The 20405-nt window shown below is 44.9% G+C and overlaps 4 protein-coding genes across 7 annotated transcripts; 1 reads left to right on the plus strand and 3 right to left on the minus strand.

Moving 5' to 3' along the window:
* Window positions 1-713: 713 nt before the first annotated feature.
* metap1d (methionyl aminopeptidase type 1D (mitochondrial)) lies at window positions 714-3582 on the minus strand. The gene is made up of 10 exons (XM_029132963.3): window positions 3457-3582; window positions 3046-3206; window positions 2488-2637; window positions 2253-2401; window positions 2008-2050; window positions 1748-1911; window positions 1566-1663; window positions 1367-1414; window positions 1209-1287; window positions 714-1071 (listed from the first exon to the last, which is right to left on the minus strand). Exons 1-10 carry the CDS (start codon window positions 3527-3529, stop codon window positions 987-989), a joined length of 1050 nt encoding a protein of 349 aa, XP_028988796.1. The 5' UTR covers window positions 3530-3582; the 3' UTR covers window positions 714-986.
* Window positions 3583-4204: 622 nt separating this feature from the next.
* LOC114844336 (electrogenic aspartate/glutamate antiporter SLC25A12, mitochondrial-like) lies at window positions 4205-11342 on the plus strand. Its single transcript, XM_029131634.3, has 18 exons — window positions 4205-4824; window positions 5477-5530; window positions 6370-6515; window positions 6862-6977; window positions 7281-7420; window positions 7512-7658; window positions 7849-7987; window positions 8098-8191; window positions 8299-8380; window positions 8505-8586; window positions 8676-8834; window positions 8980-9032; window positions 9152-9232; window positions 9386-9526; window positions 9619-9757; window positions 9945-10103; window positions 10194-10284; window positions 10397-11342. Exons 1-18 carry the CDS (start codon window positions 4813-4815, stop codon window positions 10602-10604), a joined length of 2043 nt encoding a protein of 680 aa, XP_028987467.1. The 5' UTR covers window positions 4205-4812; the 3' UTR covers window positions 10605-11342.
* Window positions 11343-11470: 128 nt separating this feature from the next.
* LOC114844337 (dynein, cytoplasmic 1, intermediate chain 2a-like) lies at window positions 11471-17635 on the minus strand. 4 transcript variants are annotated; one of them, XM_029131636.2, is made up of 17 exons: window positions 17477-17635; window positions 16463-16580; window positions 16220-16346; window positions 15669-15753; window positions 15311-15373; window positions 14985-15112; window positions 14795-14884; window positions 14505-14667; window positions 14323-14422; window positions 14111-14236; window positions 13856-14002; window positions 13639-13752; window positions 13432-13565; window positions 13214-13358; window positions 12978-13118; window positions 12690-12815; window positions 11471-12567 (listed from the first exon to the last, which is right to left on the minus strand). In XM_029131636.2, exons 2-17 carry the CDS (start codon window positions 16568-16570, stop codon window positions 12466-12468), a joined length of 1899 nt encoding a protein of 632 aa, XP_028987469.1. In that variant the 5' UTR covers window positions 16571-16580; window positions 17477-17635; the 3' UTR covers window positions 11471-12465. The 4 variants fall into 4 exon arrangements, with proteins under 4 accessions (XP_028987469.1, XP_028987468.1, XP_028987471.1 ...); XM_029131635.3 differs by having other exon boundaries at window positions 15669-15804; XM_029131638.2 differs by lacking the exon at window positions 15311-15373.
* Window positions 17636-17854: 219 nt separating this feature from the next.
* and3 (actinodin3) lies at window positions 17855-19589 on the minus strand. The gene is made up of 5 exons (XM_029131639.3): window positions 19559-19589; window positions 19175-19270; window positions 19054-19098; window positions 18758-18906; window positions 17855-18667 (listed from the first exon to the last, which is right to left on the minus strand). The coding sequence occupies exons 2-5, from the start codon at window positions 19236-19238 to the stop codon at window positions 18002-18004; spliced, it is 924 nt and encodes a 307-aa protein (XP_028987472.1). The 5' UTR covers window positions 19239-19270; window positions 19559-19589; the 3' UTR covers window positions 17855-18001.
* Window positions 19590-20405: the final 816 nt, after the last annotated feature.

Here is a 20405-nt window from a genome sequence, read left to right on the forward strand (position 1 = left end):
GGCACCGAAGCAAAGGCATTGAGTACAGACATGCACACGGAGTACAGCAGGAAGTGGAAACACACCCATTGGGTTGAAATCCACTTTCAGCTCCTGCGGTTTTTCCCTGAAGCATCCTTAGCTAACATTGGTCCCAGTTGTCTTATGAAAAACTAAAAAAACATAAGTATGAAGAGGCTGGTGGGGAGCTATGCGTCATCTGTTATCTTCCTTTAGTTGTTCCACCTGCAGACCAGACACAGACAGTAAAGAGGAACTGGCAAATCAGAACAAAATCAGTATGAAGTGCCAGGAATGTCCAACCCTAAGCTATGTTTTGTCCTTCAGTCTGCACAGATATCGTTCTAGCCACTGTTGAACTAAGATGTTGCACAATCTAACCGTACCATAAAAACCCTTGTGCCATCAAACTGAACAATGTTGATGGTTTACCTTGTGAATAAAAACGTCAGAACAGTTGCATATATTGACATTTAAAACTTTCTCCTGCTTTCTCCTCATACATGAGCCACAAACAGATTCCTTGCTTCATGAACAGTGATTCCATCTGACGGCAGTTTGCTGCCGCCTACTGGCAAAGCTTGGAATTACACTAATCCGGCTAATAAAGACACACCCCGCCTCACTGATGATGTTTGTATTTTACAAATCTAAATATGAACTCAAGTTAAGGTCACAAGCTAATATTAAGGACACCATATTCATACACTCTGTTAAAGTGTTTGGTGGTTTAATGAAAGGATAAATATAAACAAACACAAACCCTTTAAGATGAACAACGCTGTTGTGGGGAATGTGTGCTTTGAACAACTTTACAGAGGCTCAGTTAGTTCAGTGGAAATGTGCTGGCTGAGTTAATTGTATTATTTATTATAACTTACAGGTAGAAAGTGTTTATAAATGTGTTTTTAAATACATGCATTTGAATGACCACTCAAGCTCTTATAAATGCTGCAGTAGGTGGTCAGAACTTGGGCTCCATCAGGTTACAGCTTGCGCTCTTCTGGCAGCTGGGTGAGAATATCCACTCCATCGGCTGTGATAACCACTGTGTGTTCAAACTGAGCCGACCTGGATTAACAGAAACGCAGAACAACTGAGCTGCACATGCCAAGACTTTACTATAAGCCTGTCAGCATGCTAATGCAAGCAGCAGGCTGATGACTTGCTAGAACTTATTTTAGCAATAGATCTTCTCCTCCATCTACCTTTTATCATCAACAGACACTGCAGTCCACTTGTCTTTCAGGATTTTGAACTCAACAGATCCCTCCATGATTATAGGCTCTACAAATTACCAGAAAATATCAGCCTCTTGTTCATACACAGTAAAATCTTAATATATGGGTTATAAAACATAACTCACCTATTGTGAAAGCCATCCCTTCCTCCATGGTCATGTCATTGTCATTAGCTTAAAATAAAAACGGCAACACATTTACTAGTGCTATTCATTTTACTCCAACAGCTTAATGACCTTGACCCTGTCACAGTGCAACGCTGCCAATGTGGAAGTTGTTCTATTAATAATTTTACTGGGTCATGCACTCGTGATAAAATCTTACCATGGTGCCAGATCTCAGGGTGACAATGAAAGTGGGAGCCTATCCCATGTCCAATGAAATAAGGACACACTTGGAAGCCCCCAGCATTAGCTATTTCACTGCAAACAGATACACAAATACAGTTAGTTGCCACAAGAACGAACTGTGTACTCTCTGTTCGTATGCATTTGTCTGTGCGCAACCTGATAGTGTTTCCGATAACACAGAGCTGTGCACCGGGCTTGCAGACAGCAATGGCCTCATCTCTGCACAACCTGGCAGTTTCCACCAAGCGCTGACCGACCTCGTTTACCTGGCCAACCAAGTAAGTTTCGGAGGTGTCACCATGGTAACCATCCAAGTACACCTGACAGAAATGGGCAGAAGTCAATGACAAAGGTGTGCCTGAGTGTGTGAGCTTGTGCTTGTGCATGTGTGTGGGTGGGTGTTTTTAAAGGCTTACAGTGACATCGATATTGATGATATCGCCATTTTGAAGTTGCCGACTGCAGGAAAAACATACTTGTGTATATGAGAATTAAACACAAACATCATAACTGTCTATATTTATTGTACCTTTATAGCTCATAATGCCAATTTAAGAAAACATCTTAGACTTAAGTTACTAACGTGCCTGAGTGGTTCGGTTTACTATGCAGACTACAAGACTACAAAATGTAAAGAGACATGAGAGGCTTGGTCATTTACCTGTCTGGTATGCCATGGCAGACCACATTATTCACAGATGTACACACTGACTTGGGGAAGCCCCCGTATTGGAGAGGGGAAGGATAGGCATTGTGCCTGATTGTCTCCTGGTGAACGATGAAGTCTATTTCATCTGTTGTCATGCCAACCTGCAGGCAAGAGGTAGAGACAGATTATGTTGTTATTTTTTATGACATGAGAAGAAAAACCATACTTGTAGTAATTAGATGCTGACCTTTAGACTGCGTCCAGCCAACAACAGTACATGTCTGGCGAGCTGACATGCTCGCGTAAGGCCTTCAACCTGCTCCTGATCTTTGATCTCTATGTAGTCTGGCCATTCTGGGACCAGTCTACTTCTCACATAGTCAGGGCGCACAATGTGCTATAATCACAGAGAAGGTACAGTCAGTTATTACTTTGATAGAGGTATCAAGCTACAGTTTGATTTGGGGAACTTAACTAAAAATGACTACTGACATAAATATAATAATGCTGTAGTGAATCGGATTTAGAGAGAGTCAGGGGAGTCAGAAGACAAAAAGGCACAACAATCCTCCTTAAAAATTAATAAAAATATATCTATACATGAGTTCATAAACTATTATAAAGGCATTGAAATCAACCTGACCAAAGGAAGAAAAAGTAAAGACTGACAGAATCACTACAACTTCTTTGGTTTGGTTCCAGCTATAGAAATCAAGAGTAACATTGTTATTATTAAACATACATTCCATATTATTATTCTGATTAGACAGCGACACTGTGGGACCATTAAATATAAATACTGTACCTCTGGCACTGCATTAGGAGGTTTAACAGTAGCTGGACGAACTACATTGTGAGAATTTTTCCACTTCTGCCAGAAGAAGTGTCGATGTTGTTGACAGAAGACGGCTGTTGGAGGTTCACAGCTTCTGGGACAAAGGTGTTTCTGCAGGATGCCAAACAGACCTGGAGGGAGGGACAGGAGGGAAAGGACTTAAGATTTATGATGTGAACACAGTGTTTATTAGCAGGGTGCTCTCTTGTCAGGACGCTGTAGTCCGATACTCCACAACACGTAAAACGGAGTAACATCAAATCGGCTGTCATGATTTAACTAACTGCTTATATAAGTTGTGTGCGCCTGTGTCGAATGAAACCCGATGGTGCAGTAATAACGATAGCATGGAATAGTTTGAAGCTAGCATTAGCTCAGCACCTGATCTCGCCGTACAGTGCGCCGCCATGAAGTTTTGTTTGTGGTCACGTGGTGCTGACGTCACGTGACGCATAATTCGCGCTAATACCTAAACAATGGCGCATTATTGCCTTGACTGTTTATGCTGTTGTCATATCCGCACTCTGACATAAATGTTGATTTTTTTAAAGTCTATAAGATTTACGTTATAATTGTAAATACTTTTAAATGTATTTATGGCTTATGCAACATATAAAATAAAAAGGGTTTTGTCAGTTCCATGTATTTTATTTGTTGTCACACATTTTTTGTAACTGTTGTTCGCATACTGTAGCTTTGCATCTTTTGACATGCTGGTAATTAACTAACTTATCTATACACTGTACAGAACGACCATACACCAGATGACACAGTGGCTGTTAAACAAAGTTACGTAACAGAAGGCTGTGGTTTTGCATCTAGTAGAGGAGATACTGCAGTAGGTCAGTGCCTTATCAGCAGCAGCAAACACTGATGTCTCATTACAGACACCTCACAGAGGTCAGTGAGCTCTTCCACTGGCAAAGCAAAAAAGAGACTGAGCAGAAAACTAAACAGAAATACTCATCCGTAATGGATGACGGAACAGAGTCAATATGAACTAAAACAGAAAGGCAAAAAAAGATATATATTCACAATACTATTATTTTATAGTAATAATATTATACTTATAGGCCTTTGTCCCATTATACATCATATATGTATAGTTTCAGTTCCAGTTGCCAACGAGCAACAACTATGAGGCAAAAAACAGCAACAAAATTGTTTTCCTGTTGGATACAAAGTTTTAATAAAATAACCCACATGAATCATTACAGCATCAGCTGATTGGTGAGTTTTCTACTGCTGAATTTACTGCACTGATCTGTGGCACTTTTTGCGTTTTGCGGCTTGGCTGTTGTTGCTGAGCTCTGCTCCTCTTTTACTGCTTCCTCTTCCTTTTGTTAAACAGCCAAGTAGTCGCACCACTGCAGTATCCTATTAGTAGTAGTATAAAAAGCATCAGTAATTTGAGATAATGCAGTATTTTGTAGCATTAATCCGATTATGAAATGTAACAAGTAGCTGTAACAGTAATATGACCTGATACAATAAGGAGTCTATTATGACAGATAAAGGGAGGCTGGCTCCGTCCAGTGTTTGGGGATGTGTTCTTGCACGCGGAAGCGGCAGAGTGTTTGAGCGCCGTCTCGTCGCCGGACCGGATCACCGCTGTAGCGTGTGCGTGTAATCCGATCTGCTGCGGGCTGCGTCGTTTCGTTTCGTCTCCGCAGCTTCCCACCGGCCCGACGGCGTGCTCGGCGCCGTGCTCCTCACTCTGCGTGACGTCAAACCAGCATGGCGGTCAAGGTGACTTCGGCATCGCTTCCTTCGCTGTGTTCTAGCGTCTGCTGCGAGACATCCGCGCCGTCTGCCGTCGGTGTCCCCGCGTAGCGGCGGCGGAGGCTCGGGCCCCGGCTCCGGGGCGGCCGGGGCGGCGTCTGGGGCTGTAGCATCCCTGGAGCTAGCTGGCGCCCGGCGGCGGCTGGCCTTGATGAGGCATCCACAGCCTCGGAGTTAGCGAGGACGGGCTAAACCGCTACACTGCCCTAAAACTACTACTACTACTACTACTACTACTACTACTACTAGCTCGTATATTTGACTTCCACCGCCGACTCGTGGTCGTTTCGCCGTCGTCCTCTCGCAGTTTGCCGTTTTAAAGCTAAACGCGTCCGCCTGCTCCTCCTGCGACTAGTCGGTGCTTGCTAGCTGGCTTCCCTCTCGGGCTAGTCCGGGCTTGTGTGGAAGTGTGTTTCGTGCCCGTTGTGGAGCTGGCAGCTCGACTTTCTCGTCGTGATCGACTGTCAGAACGGACGGATTTGGGGGGTTTTCTCGCGTGCGGTTGCAGCCGCAGTGGGCGATTCAAGGAGACGCCGACCCGACGCGGATCGCTCGTTAGATTTAAGTTAACGCAGCCTGGTAACGGCGATGGGACATTAACCTTTGTGTCCTGTTACAGGTGCAATCTACTAAACGTGGGGACCCGAGTGAGCTGAAAACTATCTTCCAGAAGGTGAGATCTGCACGCATTCATGCACGAACAGCGAGCGGAGCCGTCTCCTCCTCTGAGCCTCAAAGTTGGCTTTAATTAGGGCCTTTGTCGCAACAAACTAGTTTTTCCTGACAGAACACAGATACAGACCGCAGCTGATGAGGCAGCGGCACCTGTTTTCCTCAGCCCGGGTCTGTGTTCATCTTTATGGAATGTAGAGGAGGTGTGTTGTCAGGGGTCTGGGTGCCTCAGCTGTGCGCGAGCAGGACTTGCGTGTCCTTTCAGTAGCAGCGTGACAGGACTAGTATTTATGGAGGCACCGCGTGAACGTGGTGAAAGGGCACCTTCCCTCCTCCGTCTGCTGTGATACCTGTTTGTTGGTGTACTGGTATGCAGGGGTTAAATAGCTCATAAACGCAAGTGTGTGTGTGTGTGTGTGTGTGTGTGTGTGTGTGTGTGTGTGTGTGTGTGTGTGTGTATACGTTTGACACGCTCAGCTGCAACATCAGTGACCTTGGTTGTTCAAGGGCAGCGTGAGTGCAAACAGTGGCACAAGAGGAAGTGTTGAGAGGAAAAGGATCTCGACTAGATTTTACCCCGGTAGAACTCTCCTGTGGTTCACAGTGTGCTTCTCTGGAGCCGAGTATGTCATGCTCCGCTTTCACGTCCAGCCCTGCCCTCATGTCATAGTGACCCAGCTGATTGCACAAGCTGGGTTGGACTGCGCTTCAACCAGGACTCCAGCGGCTGCTCGCTTTAGTTGCAGGTGTCTCGCCCATAATTTGCGGCTGTTCGTTCGGAGCGACAGGAAAATATGTGGGTGTTTGTGAACTGTGTCTGTGCCGACATGTTGATGCCAGTATGCCAGCGTGGTGGACAAGGATGGAGAGAGGTTCATGACCCCGGGGGACTTTGTCCAGCGGTATCTGGGACTGCAGACACAGATTCACCACAACCCTAGAACTGTACAGCTCATCGCTGCCGTTGCCGACACCACAAAGGACGGGTGCGTATTGACATAAACAGTCAGCACATGGACACACAGCTTATCTTTATTGACTAGTGTCTAATCGACAGTGGGCATTATACCCATTTACAGATAAGGTTAATTTCCCAACAAGTTACATTTTTCTCTTTGTGAAGCCGACAGTTTACAAACACACACCAACAATCAGGTGCCTGTGCGTTTAGATCTATTTATATTAAAAGGGGACAAATGCCTTTAAATGCCGTTTGTTAGCTGTTTCCTATGCATTCGCACAGTGCTTGTTTTGACCTTGGCTTCATGCCTTAGTGTTTGAGGTCTCTCTGCATAACTATATACCTTTTATTTTTTTTAATCTCCACTACAGACTGATCTCGTTCCAAGAGTTTTTGGCGTTTGAGTCGGTGTTGTGTGCCCCAGACGCTCTCTTCATTGTAGCCTTCCAGCTGTTTGACAAGACTGGGACTGGAACTATTTCCTTTGGTATGGAGTGCTTTTATTTTTTAGTTTATTTCACTTGACAAGGAAATGTTGCACTTTGTTCCCAGTACATTAAATGTACACGTTTCTCTGCAGTGCAGTGTGGAGAGAGAATTACTTGCCGTGACATTGCTAACCAGATTACTCACTGGACCGACTTACATTACATAAGTGTCTATTGACTTTCATATGCCATGCACACAGCGCTTTTTGTTGGATCATTTAAATCATTAAGCTGTTTTTGGAGACAGTTGGTAATTTGAGTTTATGATTTTGGTTCTAATATAATTGATAATTGTGCCGCAGAAAATGTGCAGGACATCTTCAGCCAGACCACAGTGCATCACCACATTCCCTTTAACTGGGACTGTGAGTTCATCCGCCTGCACTTCGGCCACGACCGCAAAAAACTCCTCAGCTACCTCGAATTCACCCAGTTCCTGCAGGTAACGTATATTTCACACCGATCAGTCAGAGTTCCTCTTCTGCTCTTTTCTATATTTACACTCAGCCTTCGTGGTGTCATGCTGTTTTTAGGAGCTGCAGTTGGAGCACGCACGCCAGGCGTTTGCACAGAAGGACAAAGAAAAGAACGGCGTCATCTCCGCCATGGACTTCAGTGACATCATGTCCACCATCAGACACCACATGCTCACACCTTTTGTGGAGGAGAACCTTGTGTCTGTAAGTGTTTCTGACCTTTGAAATTATAAAAATTTGCAAGGCCTTGCAAGTCAGAGGACAAACGTGCACCTTGTGCATGTGACTCTTGCACTAAAGCGATCTTTGCTTTCAGGATGATTTAAAACAAAGAAAATGAAGCGTACAACTGTACACTTGACCGTAACGTACTCTTGTGTTCCCCTTTTCTCAGGCTGCGGGTGGTAGCACCTCTCACATGGTCAGCTTCTCTTACTTTAATGCCTTCAACTCCCTCCTGAACAACATGGAGCTGATCCGTAAGATCTACAGCACGCTGGCGGGCACGCGGAAGGACACGCTCCTGACCAAAGGTGCGCAGATTGTGATATTAACACCAACATTGTATCGCTGCCTTTGATCTAATGTGTTGTGGAAAGTCTGTGGTGTTGTCCAAGTAAATTCTGTTCCTCTCTTCCTCCAGAGGAGTTTGTTCATGCTGCCAACAAGTTCGGTCAGATCACTCCTATGGAAATTGACATCCTGTATCAGTTGTCAGGCCTGCACTCCCCATCTGGGTAAACACTCACAGTCCACTATTAGGCCAAAGTCATTAAATGTACCCCAAATGTGTTTCATTGATATTAACTTCATATGAAAGTGATGTTAAACATCTGTGTATCAGGCGCCTTAACCTTGCTGATATTGAGAGAATAGCGCCGCTGGAGGAAGGAAGTTTGCCCCACCACCTGGTTGAAAGCCAAAAGGTAGGAGCCCTGTTAGTCTCCTCTAGTATTCACATCATGGAATGCGGGATTTGAGTTGCAAAAAAGACATGAGCTGTACAAAGTATTTTATTATAGACGCTAACTGTTTGTGTGTTTCTTTCAGCCTCATGGGGACGGCTCTCGGTCTGTGTGGCTCCAGATTGCAGAGTCGGCCTACAGGTTCACCCTGGGCTCCATCGCCGGAGGTGAGGTGTCCTCTGGGCTAAGACGACGGTTTGATGGACATGAAGATACGCACACAGATACACTTTAATACTGGCTCGTGTCTCCACAGCCACGGGAGCGACGGCCGTGTACCCCATCGACTTAGTGAAGACTCGTATGCAGAACCAAAGGTCCACGGGATCCTTTGTTGGAGAGCTCATGTACAAGAACAGCTTTGACTGCGCTAAGAAGGTGCTCCGCTATGAAGGCTTCTTTGGCTTCTACAGAGGTGAGTCCTATAAATAAGGCAGGATGCGCAGCTCCTTACCTGTGTGGTTCTCTCTGTTACATGGTGATGCTGATTTATCTGTCTTGTTCAAGTCTGCCCAGTGTTACTAATGAAATTAGATTCCCTTGTCACCTAATCTCTGCAGGTCTGGTTCCTCAGCTTATAGGTGTGGCACCTGAGAAGGCTATTAAACTCACAGTAAGTCCCTTCTCACAGTCTGCCAATCCTCTCTGCTTTGTGCAGCTGTCTTTTAAAATACAGACCAAAATTTTGACATGATTGGTTCGCTTCTCACATGCTGTGTTTGTGTTTCATAGGTGAATGACTTCGTAAGAGACAAGTTCACCGAGAAAGATAACACAATTCCTTTATTTGCTGAGATTCTGGCTGGTGGCTGTGTAAGTGCAAGGTCCCAAATGCTTTTATATCTGCTATAAAAGCATGTGGTGCGCGTTTTGTGTACTAAGCACACATTTTACTTCCCTCAGAGGAGTAGATCAAAGTAAATGAGTGATTTACATGGATGAACAAGTGTTGTCTTGTTTCTCCAGGCCGGAGCGTCTCAGGTGATCTTTACCAACCCTCTTGAGATTGTGAAGATTCGTCTGCAGGTGGCAGGTGAGATCACCACCGGCCCGCGGGTCAGTGCGCTCAGCGTGGTCCGTGACCTGGGCTTCTTTGGACTCTACAAGGTAAGGAGTCCTTGAATGTCTCACGCTGGCTGTGTGGTTTATTTGTACCTCCTCAGCCTGGCACCCTTTTGTGTTTTTGTGTGTGCGTCTAGGGTGCTAAAGCTTGTTTCCTAAGAGACATCCCCTTCTCAGCCATTTACTTCCCCGTGTATGCCCACACTAAAGCCCAGCTAGCCGATGACCAGGGCAGGGTGGGACCTTTGCAGCTTCTCACTGCTGGAGCAATTGCAGGTAAACTCTAATTATGACTCAGAACACCACAAATCAGTCAGAGCTCATCTAGGACAAAATGCACCTTTTTGTCCTTACATATAGATTCAAACCCAGTTGTCAGAAAATGCTAATAAACAAGCTATTGTTTATTATAGTGCACTATTTCCTCTTTATCTCTAAACCTGACACTAACTCTGTTTTCCAGGCATCCCTGCTGCATCCCTCGTGACTCCTGCTGATGTCATCAAGACACGCCTCCAAGTCGCAGCTAGGGCAGGACAGACCACCTACTCAGGGGTCATAGATTGCTTCAGGAAGATAATGAAAGAGGAGGGGTTCAGGGCTTTGTGGAAGGGGGCCGGAGGTGTGTGTCTCTGTCTTATGCTGCAGGAATACCCAGTGCATGGTTTCTGCGTAGAAACCTCCAGTGAATTGTGTGATTTCTCTTTTCCAGCTCGTATGTGCCGGTCTTCCCCTCAGTTTGGTGTGACCCTGGTGACGTATGAGCTTTTACAGCGGTGGTTCTATGTTGACTTCGGAGGACAGTAAGTTCCATTTTATTCTGACTAAAATGTGTTTCATTTTGCTTGTTTAAGCAGTACTTGGTGTAATTGGAAATATCATTGTGGAATGATCACACACGCTCCATTTCTGCAGTCGCCCGACAGGATCTGAGCCCACGCCCAAGTCTCGCATCTCAGAGCTTCCTCCCATCCACGCAGACCACGTTGGAGGCTACCGTCTGGCTGCAGCGACCTTTGCCGGGGTGGAGAACAAATTTGGCCTTCACCTGCCCAAATTTAAGTCTTCCGGTGTGGTTTCAATACACCATTCAGAGCCAACCGCGACGGCTAAAGCCCCATAAAGGTCTGCATGCCGTCTCACTCTACCATCCCCCTTCTCCTCTACCAGGAGCCAGACACTTAGATACACAATCCAAACACGCACAGTTAACACACACTCCACAAATCGGGGCCATTAAAGTAGGAGGAAACGCAGGTCCATGGTGAGCTCCGCTAGTCCTCAGTCAGAGGTGGAGTGCTGGCAGCAGCTGTGGACGTAGCTGAACAGGCAGCAAAGAGACCAGAGCACAGACTGTGCTGTATCTTCAGTGGCTGCTTGTTCCTGGCCTCTCCATTCTTTGTGTTCTTCTCTACAGCATTTGTATAAAACGGAGCTTTGGGCGCTCCTCATGAGTAGCTATGATTTTTATTTTGTTCTGTCTGAAACTGTTTGAGTAGGACATCTTTCATATTGGACAGCTGGCATAGAAACAGTTAGAATGACCAGGACAGCGTGTCTTCACTCTTGATTGATCCGCACACGGCAGGCTAGCGCTGTACATATTGTATAACTGCAGTGAAGAAAATGTTACAAGACAAAGCTCCGTAACATTCAGTCAGCATCATTATACAGTAACTGTAATGTTCTGACAATGTGGGACCTGGTCTCTGAGAATCAATCTTAATAATGTATAGAACATTCAATTAAGTGTTTTCTTGATAAACCAAAAATGAGCAGAGAATTAGGTATTATAAATTAAATGTATCTCAAATCAGTCTGTATTTTATTGAAATAAATCATCCATATGGTTTAAATTTTACCGGTAAGCTTTGAATTTTATTTCCAGTGGAAGAGTGCAACCATTAAAGGGGAAGAATGCAGGTACTGTAGACATTTCTGTCTTGTCAAACATGGTTTCAACTTCAGTTGATGAAAATTGGAACAAGAGAAAATGACAGAAGCTGTTTATTTTTGAGCAGCCTGGCCGGGTTGGACTGCTGCAAAATGGAAGGAATGAACATTTGGATAGCAAAGGAAAATAATGAAAACCACTTGAAGTTCTGTTTTAAAAACTTGTTACCGTCCTCCACTTTAATTAGAAATTGTTTTGAGGATCTGTAAAGTAACCGTTTCCTACTCATCAACAGAAATAAAGTAACTATACTAGTCAATAAATTCAAGATACAAGGATTTATCCTGGTAAAAGCTTAGTATTAATGTACTACTAAACCTTTTAGTACAAAGCAGCGGTTTTCAAACAGTACACAGAATATTTAAATAGGTGCAACCATTGGAATAAATATTAAATATTTAGTGGTTAAAAAGCAATAATGACACACTTCTGCACAGGCCAGCGAGTGCGTGTGTAAGCACAGCATTAGCTGTTGTAGTCTTGGAATTTAAGTGCTGCTGAGAATATAGGGACGTCAGCTTTAGTTAGAGTCTTCTTACTCTGCTGCCAGGCATGTGCACAAGCATATCCGGAAAATATTAAAACATGTAAAAACATTAAAATGGTAATAAAAAAGGTGCAATTACAAAGGCTTGCATATTTAAAAAAAGGATCAACGGTTTGAGGCCTCAGGAGAAGAGTAGGTTCTGGACCCTGAGGATGTCATCAAAGCTAGAATGAATTACTTCCTCTTTCATTTAGACAACGTCAAATACGCAACTGTTGTTGCTACTGCTACACGTCACATTCATCGTTCCTACAAGTGTTTTCTCTAACGCTCTTAAAGACACTATAAACCACATTAAAAACGAAACAAGTAAAACCATCTAATGTTCTAGCTCTGCACAACTCCTCAGGCCGAATCAGGTTACAGGGCGTGCAAAGGCCAGAGCATAGATCAGCTCCTCTGACAATGTCATGTAGTGTGCTATAGGTGCTTTGAGTACTGGACAGAAAGGGATGAGCAGTGTCAGTGAAGGGGTCTGTAATGTCACACATTGGCGAGTTCCTCAGCTTCATCTCTGTTCTCGTTGATCTCCGCCAGCGTCCTGACGAAGCGTGTCCACTCATCAGCTTTGGGGACACAGATTTGCTGCAAAAAGACAGCACAACCCACCATATGTCAAACAAGGGAAAAGAACATTGATTATTAGTAATTAACAAAAGCACACGAAGGACAATCAAAAGGAGCAATACGTTTGAATGACGTCTCACCTCCCCTACGTCGTACACCAATACACGTCCCTCTGAGTCCCCAATAGCAATCTCTTTGCCAGTGTGAGCCCATCTGACACAGTTCAGTGCTGGAGAGCCTTCCACACACACACTGGCAGTGGGAACCTGGAAGAAGCACAGTTTTTGAAGAAAGCAGCTCAGCAGCAGGAATCCTGCATTCAAGTGTTTGCAGAGGTAAAAGTTTTACTTTACAGTGTAGAATTTATTATGAAAGCATAAATGGCATGTTAAAGGCGTGAACTAAGGTTAATTTGTTTGTTTGTGCACCTCAGTGTCGTTGTTGAGGTTCCACAGGTCCAGACGTCCAGCGAGGTCCACACATGCAAATAGAGCGGGATGTGTTGGAGACCACATTGCATCATAGACGTAGTCGCAACTGTCCTCAAACGAGTACAATGGACGTGTACTCTGAAATACATGGAGGGGAGGGATTATTATTGTTAGGAGAGACATACAGCAGCTAAAGGGAAACAAATGTTTGTGTGCAAGTGTGAATGTGCCACCTTAGTGCTCCAGAGTTTGACAGTCCAGTCGAAAGAAGAGGAGATGAAGAGATGGGAGAAGTCAACAGGTCCACCAGCACTGTGACAGCTGAGGCCTGTCACCGGACCATGGTGCCCTTCAAACACTTCAGTGATCCCTGCCTTACTGTAACACACAAACGCAAGATCATTGTGGTGACCACTAATCATTAACCTTCCCTATTTGGTTCCCACCTCACCTCCCATGGCGACAGGCAGTGTAGACAGAACCATCCTCGCTCCCTACCACAAAATTGTTCACATCGCCAAGTGGAAAGGCCATGGAAGTGACGGCCACCGCCTTGCTCTGTTTAAACACCAGCTCCAGACTGTCCTGCAGGGCAAATGGACGTACATCCTTAGACTCGGAGACGAACCTGTGCATAAATCCTCCCGGTTCAACGCACCTGGGGTTGGGACAGCATGTCGAGGCTCCAGGAGCACATTTTGCCATCGGTGGAAATGCTGATGAGGTTGTTGGCGTTCTGGGTTCCTACCACGTTCACACAGTAAACCGGGTGCTAGATACAACAGAGCGCAGTGAGGTTAGCTGATGTAAAGGAAAGGAAAGGCCGCACCTACAAGTTAACATTAAACTCTGATTCATCAGTGTGTGTGCATTACTGTATGTGCAGCTGCAGAGAGGGGGGTTCTCTGCACAGGGGTGCGCTTGTTGCTCCTGTTGTCCCATAACACAATTTGTCCCGAGTACGTCCCACCCACCACCAGATTGGGGTGAAACTTGGCAAACCCAGCTGACATCACTTCTGACTGGAAAAATAAAATCATACGTGTTACATTTTTATTTATGTATTCCGTTCTAAAACGACTGTTCAGTCTTGCAAGAATGCACTTGGTCCAGAGTCACTTAGCTCCTACCTGGCAGTGAAATATGTACTCTGGTGTGGCCTTCTTGTACTTCATGTTCCAGACCAGGGCCACTCCATCGGGCTCATGGGGCGCATCCTCGTTGTTGTTATAGGACGCCACCAGCAGCTCTGGATACTGCGAGGAACACAGCAGCACATGTGTGACTTAAGATTACATATTTGCCATATTTCCTGTGGGGCTGCTGCTGTGGACGCACTAACCTGTGGGGAACAGTCCAGACAAGTGACCACCCTGTTCTTAGTCCAGCGCTCATCAGCGAACTGTCTGTTCAGAACCAGCTTTGCTCCTGCCTGCAGGTCACTGGAAGGCACATAAGAAACGTATTGTGCAACTTTGCCCATCTATCGTCTACCTGCTTTCAGTCCTTTTCCGTGTGCCTCACCCCTCCTTGTCCTCCAAATCTCTGCCGCTGTAGTCGAAGCATACGTCCACTTGCTCAGCAAGAGCTCTTTCCACTATTTTACTCCCACGCTCAAAAAATGACAAGAACTCCTCTGAGTGCAAAACTTGCAGCTTCTCCTCTTCTGTCAGTTCTTTGGGAGTATCTGTTCACACATGATACAATATACAATATCAACACTTCCCTTCTACAATTATCAGAATCCAACAATTAACTTCTAGCCTTTTAACAACCAGCTTACTGTTTCCTTGTTAGTGACAGTCTGTGCTTACCCTCCTCCTGATGGTCACCCTGCTCATCTTTCTCTTCCTGGATGTCCTCTGCTGGAAGGAGAACAGTTATCTCCTCATCTTCCTCCTCATCTGGAAAATGCACAAATACAGACTTTAGTTGTTCCTCAAATTGAATTCACCAGGATAAATAGTTGGAGAGAGAAGCATGTGTATGTTTGTCATTGTTTACCTGCTTTTTGATCAGCGTGTGACGAAGCATTGGTTGGTGTTTGTGTTTCTTTGGAGTAGGACACCATTTCCTTTGGGACGAAGTCCACCTGGGTCACTTTGGACATGCCAAGTCTTACAGTTCCACGCCTACAAGCACATACCCCCGAGGAAGTCAGCACAAACAGGCACAGCTTTGCATTTCAAAGGAGAACTGAGTGCAGATTTTACACATGGAGACATAAATAATGGTTTCTAAACACATTTACACCGCAAAAAGTCTAGGATGAAACCACAAAAACTGATAAAAGCTGAAAGACAAGCTAAAGGCGAGAGGAGGAGCAGTACCCCATCAGCTCAGAGTCGGAGTGGAGTTGCAGAGTAGAGGGGTCAGGATCCCAGTGCAATGTCCTTAAACAGCCAAATCACCAGACGGTGTTAGTAGGAGATAGACAGGACAGACAGAAAGAGGATGAAAAGACAAGCACAAGATGAGCCATAAAAGAGACAGGGAGAGAAGAAGAAAGGGGTGTGTGTTAATTGAGAAATATCAGCGTGCCAGTAAAAAGGCAGAGGAGACAGGTCAGAATCACACAACACTGTATAATTACAGTGTTAATACAGAAACATGTAGCATGCAGGTTTAACTCAAACTCACATAGACAAAAACAACCTATCCCCATCTCTCTCTCTCCTACAAACAAACCTTGGTCCTGCGTTTCCATCCCCAGAATCCTGGCTTCCTGCATCGCTGCCCACTGATTTGTTGGAGGGAGACATGGGGGCGGGGACTAGGTAGTGAAACAGACATGTATCTTCTGTTACTACCCTCAGGGGCTGAGCTGTAGGTGTGTATGTTTGTGTTTGCGTTCATAAGTGCATTGGTTAATGAATGGGCGGGTGAGTAAGGGAGGGAGGAAGTGAGGTATGAAATGTGTGTGTGTGTGTGTGTGTGCGTGCGTGTATGAATGAGTGACCGAGTTAATGAGTTTGCATGCAGTGAGGAGGACAAAACACAAAAGGAAAAAGAAAGGGGAGAGAAGAGAGAATGAAAATAAATGGCAGGTAGGTTTTAGGTGCCATGCACATAACAGTTATGTAAATCTCTCATATATTGTATGAAGGAAGGGAAAACACTGAATGAAGCCAAACAGCGTATTTAGAAGCAACACTTCAAACTCATAATACGAACAACTAGGAAACGATGGGAGTTAACTGGAGGTGAAACACGCATGCAGCCAAGGTGCATGTTATTACCGTGTGGTACATCAGGGGTGATGCCAACACTCTGCAGCAGAGCTTCGGCCTCCCTCCTCTTCCTCTCCAGGTCAGAGTCTTCGTGGCCAGAGCCGCTGCCTGCCTCCACTGAACCCTTCGAATGTCCCTACACAGCACAGAACAGAAACAACTTAAAAAATGGGACAGTAGCTCAAAACTGTCAAGCTGAAAAGAAGGAACACAGCTTGGCAATGTGTTGAAATGACTGTTTCCACTACATACATCCTTCTTTTTCTTCTCCTCTTCTTTTCGCTTTTTCTCCTCTCGGATCTGGGCGATTCGTTGCTTCTTTCTCTCCAGCTCAGCCTTCAGCTCGCTCTTGTCAGACATCCTGCAGGAGCTAAATAATAGGGAAAGTGAACAAAACTAATGGGAAAGCTAAGCTACTGAAGAAGGAAAATACACCTCGACTAATTTGTCTCAGTGAAAATACAAGCGGATCAAGGCCTTACTGCATTTATTTCATTCATGATAAGAAACTTGTGGTTTCAAATATTGCACAATACCAGGATGTGTACTTTTTCGTTAGACTTCATATAACTGCTGCTGTTATGACGTTGGGACCTGTAGTGTAGCTCTGGGCTGGTCACACTGGTAACATGTGAACACCAGCCAGCTGTTATAACAGTCTTCTCTTTATCCCTTTCACAGCTGATCAACAATGATCGAGATAATCCGAAAAATATCCTGACTAATAGCCAACGCCATACTATTTAGAGTTTATGTATATCTCTGATCTAAATCTGCTGATAGTCAGGGTTTGTAGTGTTAGTATTGGGTATAATATGGTAATTAATGTCATAGGTCTATTAAATCTGCATTGAGTGTCTAGAGTCTAACGTCTAAACAACTGAGATGCTCAACACCCACGGTCCAAACAACAGCACGTACACATACATAAACACGCGTTTCTGGCCATTTCACATGACGTTTTTTCATTATAAGTCGCCACAGCGGAGAAACCGTCGACGTGAGACGCGTCTTTCGTCGATGTGGGATTTGTCAGCTTTATTATAATCTAATTAACCGCTAGGCTGTCGGCACAGACTGCGAAGCTAGCTAGGCTAGCTGTGTTAGCATGCTAAACTCCACGGCACCCGGTAGGCCCGCTGCGGTAATAACGGTCCAAATAACGGTCCCGTCTCACATCGGAGCCCGAGGTCCTCTGCTTTACTGTCCCCAGATGTGAAGAAAGCAACTGTGGCACATCTATAATTCATAACGAAGAAAAATTACCTGGTGTCAAATGTCACGTTTAGCTGGAAGAGTAATAACACAATGTATGTTTGCGCTCGTTAAGCCCGGGGAGAAGTGATGGCTGAACACTGACTGATGATGCTGGAAGAGACGATGCTGTCTGCGGCTGCGCTCTTCTTCGGCGGCTGGGAGCGGCGTTGTCAAAGGAGAGCTCTACCGCCCTCTGCCGGCCACCGTCTCCTGGGGGTTTGCGCTCACTTGAACTCGTTGTCTGGGCTTCTCACGTCAAGTGGGCATCTACCTACCTTTAAATCCGTTTAGATGAATTCTCTTTCCTTGTGTTTCACTTAAAACCAAACAATTAAATAATAGTCATAAGGCTACCCTGAAACCTGTAGAAATAGGAAGCAAGCTATAACAAAGTCAAGCATATTCATAAGCATTTCCTTTTTTATTCTACATTATTGTTTTTGATTATACACAAAGGGCATAACATAATTCGGGTTTTACCCCTTTCTACTGAAGTCTGTTCATTAAAAGGTCATGTTCTGAAGCACCTTGCTTTCATGGGTTGGGAGCTTGATCAGTGTAATGAAAGGGATCGTAAAGGTCACGTTTGAAATCATAAGGGTCATAGTAAGAGTGAAGGGGTTTCTGTGTGGCTGCTGCAGCAGGGACCTTTTCCTCAACCTTTGCTTCTCTCTCATCCACACCTTTCTCTTCTGCAGATACAGCTCCTGTGGCTGTTTCCTGGATGGGGCGAGGAGGGTGGTCGACGAGGCAGTCAGGATCCCAGTATGGGTCACAGTCATACTCCATTCCTTTAACAGTGGGAGGTGGAGGCGGGACAGACTGTTTGGGAGCAAAAGGTGAGACGGGGGGTTGCGGAGGAGCAGCGGCTTTGATCTCCTCCTCTGTTTTGGGCCGACAGGCGGGATTGACCCGTGGGTCACACAGCACTGGAACAGCCCCTGTCGGCAGGTAGACGATCTGTGGTTTGCACAGGGGGTCTTTGGGGTTGCACAAATAGATCTTCTGCGCCTTCTCCAGTGGGTCTGGTGTGGGAGCAGGGGTGGCGGGAGGTGGAGGAGGCTGGTTGGTTGTAATTGGCGCTGCAGTGCTTGTCAGCACACCCAAGTCAGTTTGGTAACTGGAGGCGTCCGGGCCAAAGGTCAACTCTAAGTGACGCATCTGCTGATACAGCATCCTGATTCTGTCAATTTCATAGAGCTGATGGACAGACACAGAGACAATACATTATTTTAACAGTGTGATAGGTCCGCATGTTTGGTGAAATATTTCCACCCATCGTCAGCTTACGCCTTCAGTGTGTCCGATGCTGTTGTAGAAGCGATAGTAGGACTGAAAATCTGGGTTTGCTCGATACCACTTTGGGTCAATATCCCTCTTAGGTCGTGAATTAGTCAAGAAATCATGTGCTTGAGCAGAGCCGATGCTGATCTTGTTCCCTGTGGATCAGTGTAGATGCAGAAAGAATTTTAATTACATTTTTTTAACTGTTACCAAAATTACCAAAGGAAATTCCAATAATTGTGTTTTTTGCTATACAATTTCCTATTCAGATTCAAATTTAACAGAAGATAGATGATTAATACCTTCATTATTCCTGACTTTCATCAGGGACGTCGCTTCAAGCAGACCTGGACAAGCCACACAACATAAGACTTCACAGGCTTCAGCGTATTGAACAGCTACTACTTGCACGTGTGTGTTTACCTGTGGTTAAGAGCAGACTGCAGAGTGCCCTTATCAGACACAGCTGGAAAGTCATCCCCAACATCTGCAACTGGAATATTATGTTCACGATGCACACTGCAATCACAAATCAACAAATTAGGAAGCAAATCAACAGTGTAATTTGCTTGTTTCTAACCTCCTGATGAACATGCAGTTCTAAAACCTTGATGAGACATAATAAAGATTTCTCTAAATGAGACATTAATTTGCTAATTTGTATCACTTTGGTGTGAAATTTGCACATAATCTTTTAAACAGTGGTTCAATAATTTTTCACTGAACTGACTAATTAAAGAAATTATTACCTTTGCCTAATGTGTGACATTTTACATCACTGTTACCGTAACAAAGTAAAACGCTCACCTGTTGCTGCAGCTTCACTAGGTCTTGTCTCATTTTCTGCAGTACGTACCTGTCTATAAATACTGCTGTAAATACTGAGCCTTTCTATTGGCCACTGAGCTGTAAACAGTCTTAACTCCTCCCCTCATGCACTTTTGGTTGAGAGCTCATTATAACAAACCAGCAGTGAAAAATCAGCTTTAAATAAAATGAGCAATACCTGTAGATCTGCACCAGGGCAACAATTTGTTGCTGTTGTTGAAAATGTGTAGTTCACTATCTAAAAAGCTGAGAGTTCTGATGAAGGTATGTAATTTAGGCCTTCATATCTTTAACCACACTTTGTTTTTTTAATGTGCGTATGGACCGAACATGCAAAGTAGGGCAACATGCACTGGCAGGTAAAAAAGAACCCTCTGTACCAAAACAGCTGGAAGTGTCCCTTTAACTTTGTTGCTGCCCAGTCAGAGAATAGCGGGGGAGACAAGGGAACGGCTGTTTATGTCCCAAAGAAATATGCAGGAATTATGGGCTGGCCTGTCAGGGCATCAAGTCACTGCAACACAGCATTGGCGTTGTTATTTAAGCAGAAAACACACGGTTGTGTTAACTTAGGCCTTAAAGCCTTTTTTAAACTCTTTACTGTTTACTAATACTTTCAATATTCTGGAGCTGCCCTGTGACTTTCTGGAGACTTTCTTTATTTTCATGTCAGTGGCTCAGCGTCTGTTTGCTCAGACTTTGTCATTTCAACCGCCGCTTCAAACCAGCAGGTACGGCTACGATCAAAGAGCACAAAGGGGCGACGGAGAGTCTAAAGGAGTTCGGCCAGGTGGCTAATGGTGAACGTCATACTGTAATTTCTCTG

This window comes from Betta splendens, chromosome 17 (genome assembly GCF_900634795.4).
Source record: "Betta splendens chromosome 17, fBetSpl5.4, whole genome shotgun sequence".
NCBI lineage: Eukaryota > Metazoa > Chordata > Actinopteri > Anabantiformes > Osphronemidae > Betta > Betta splendens.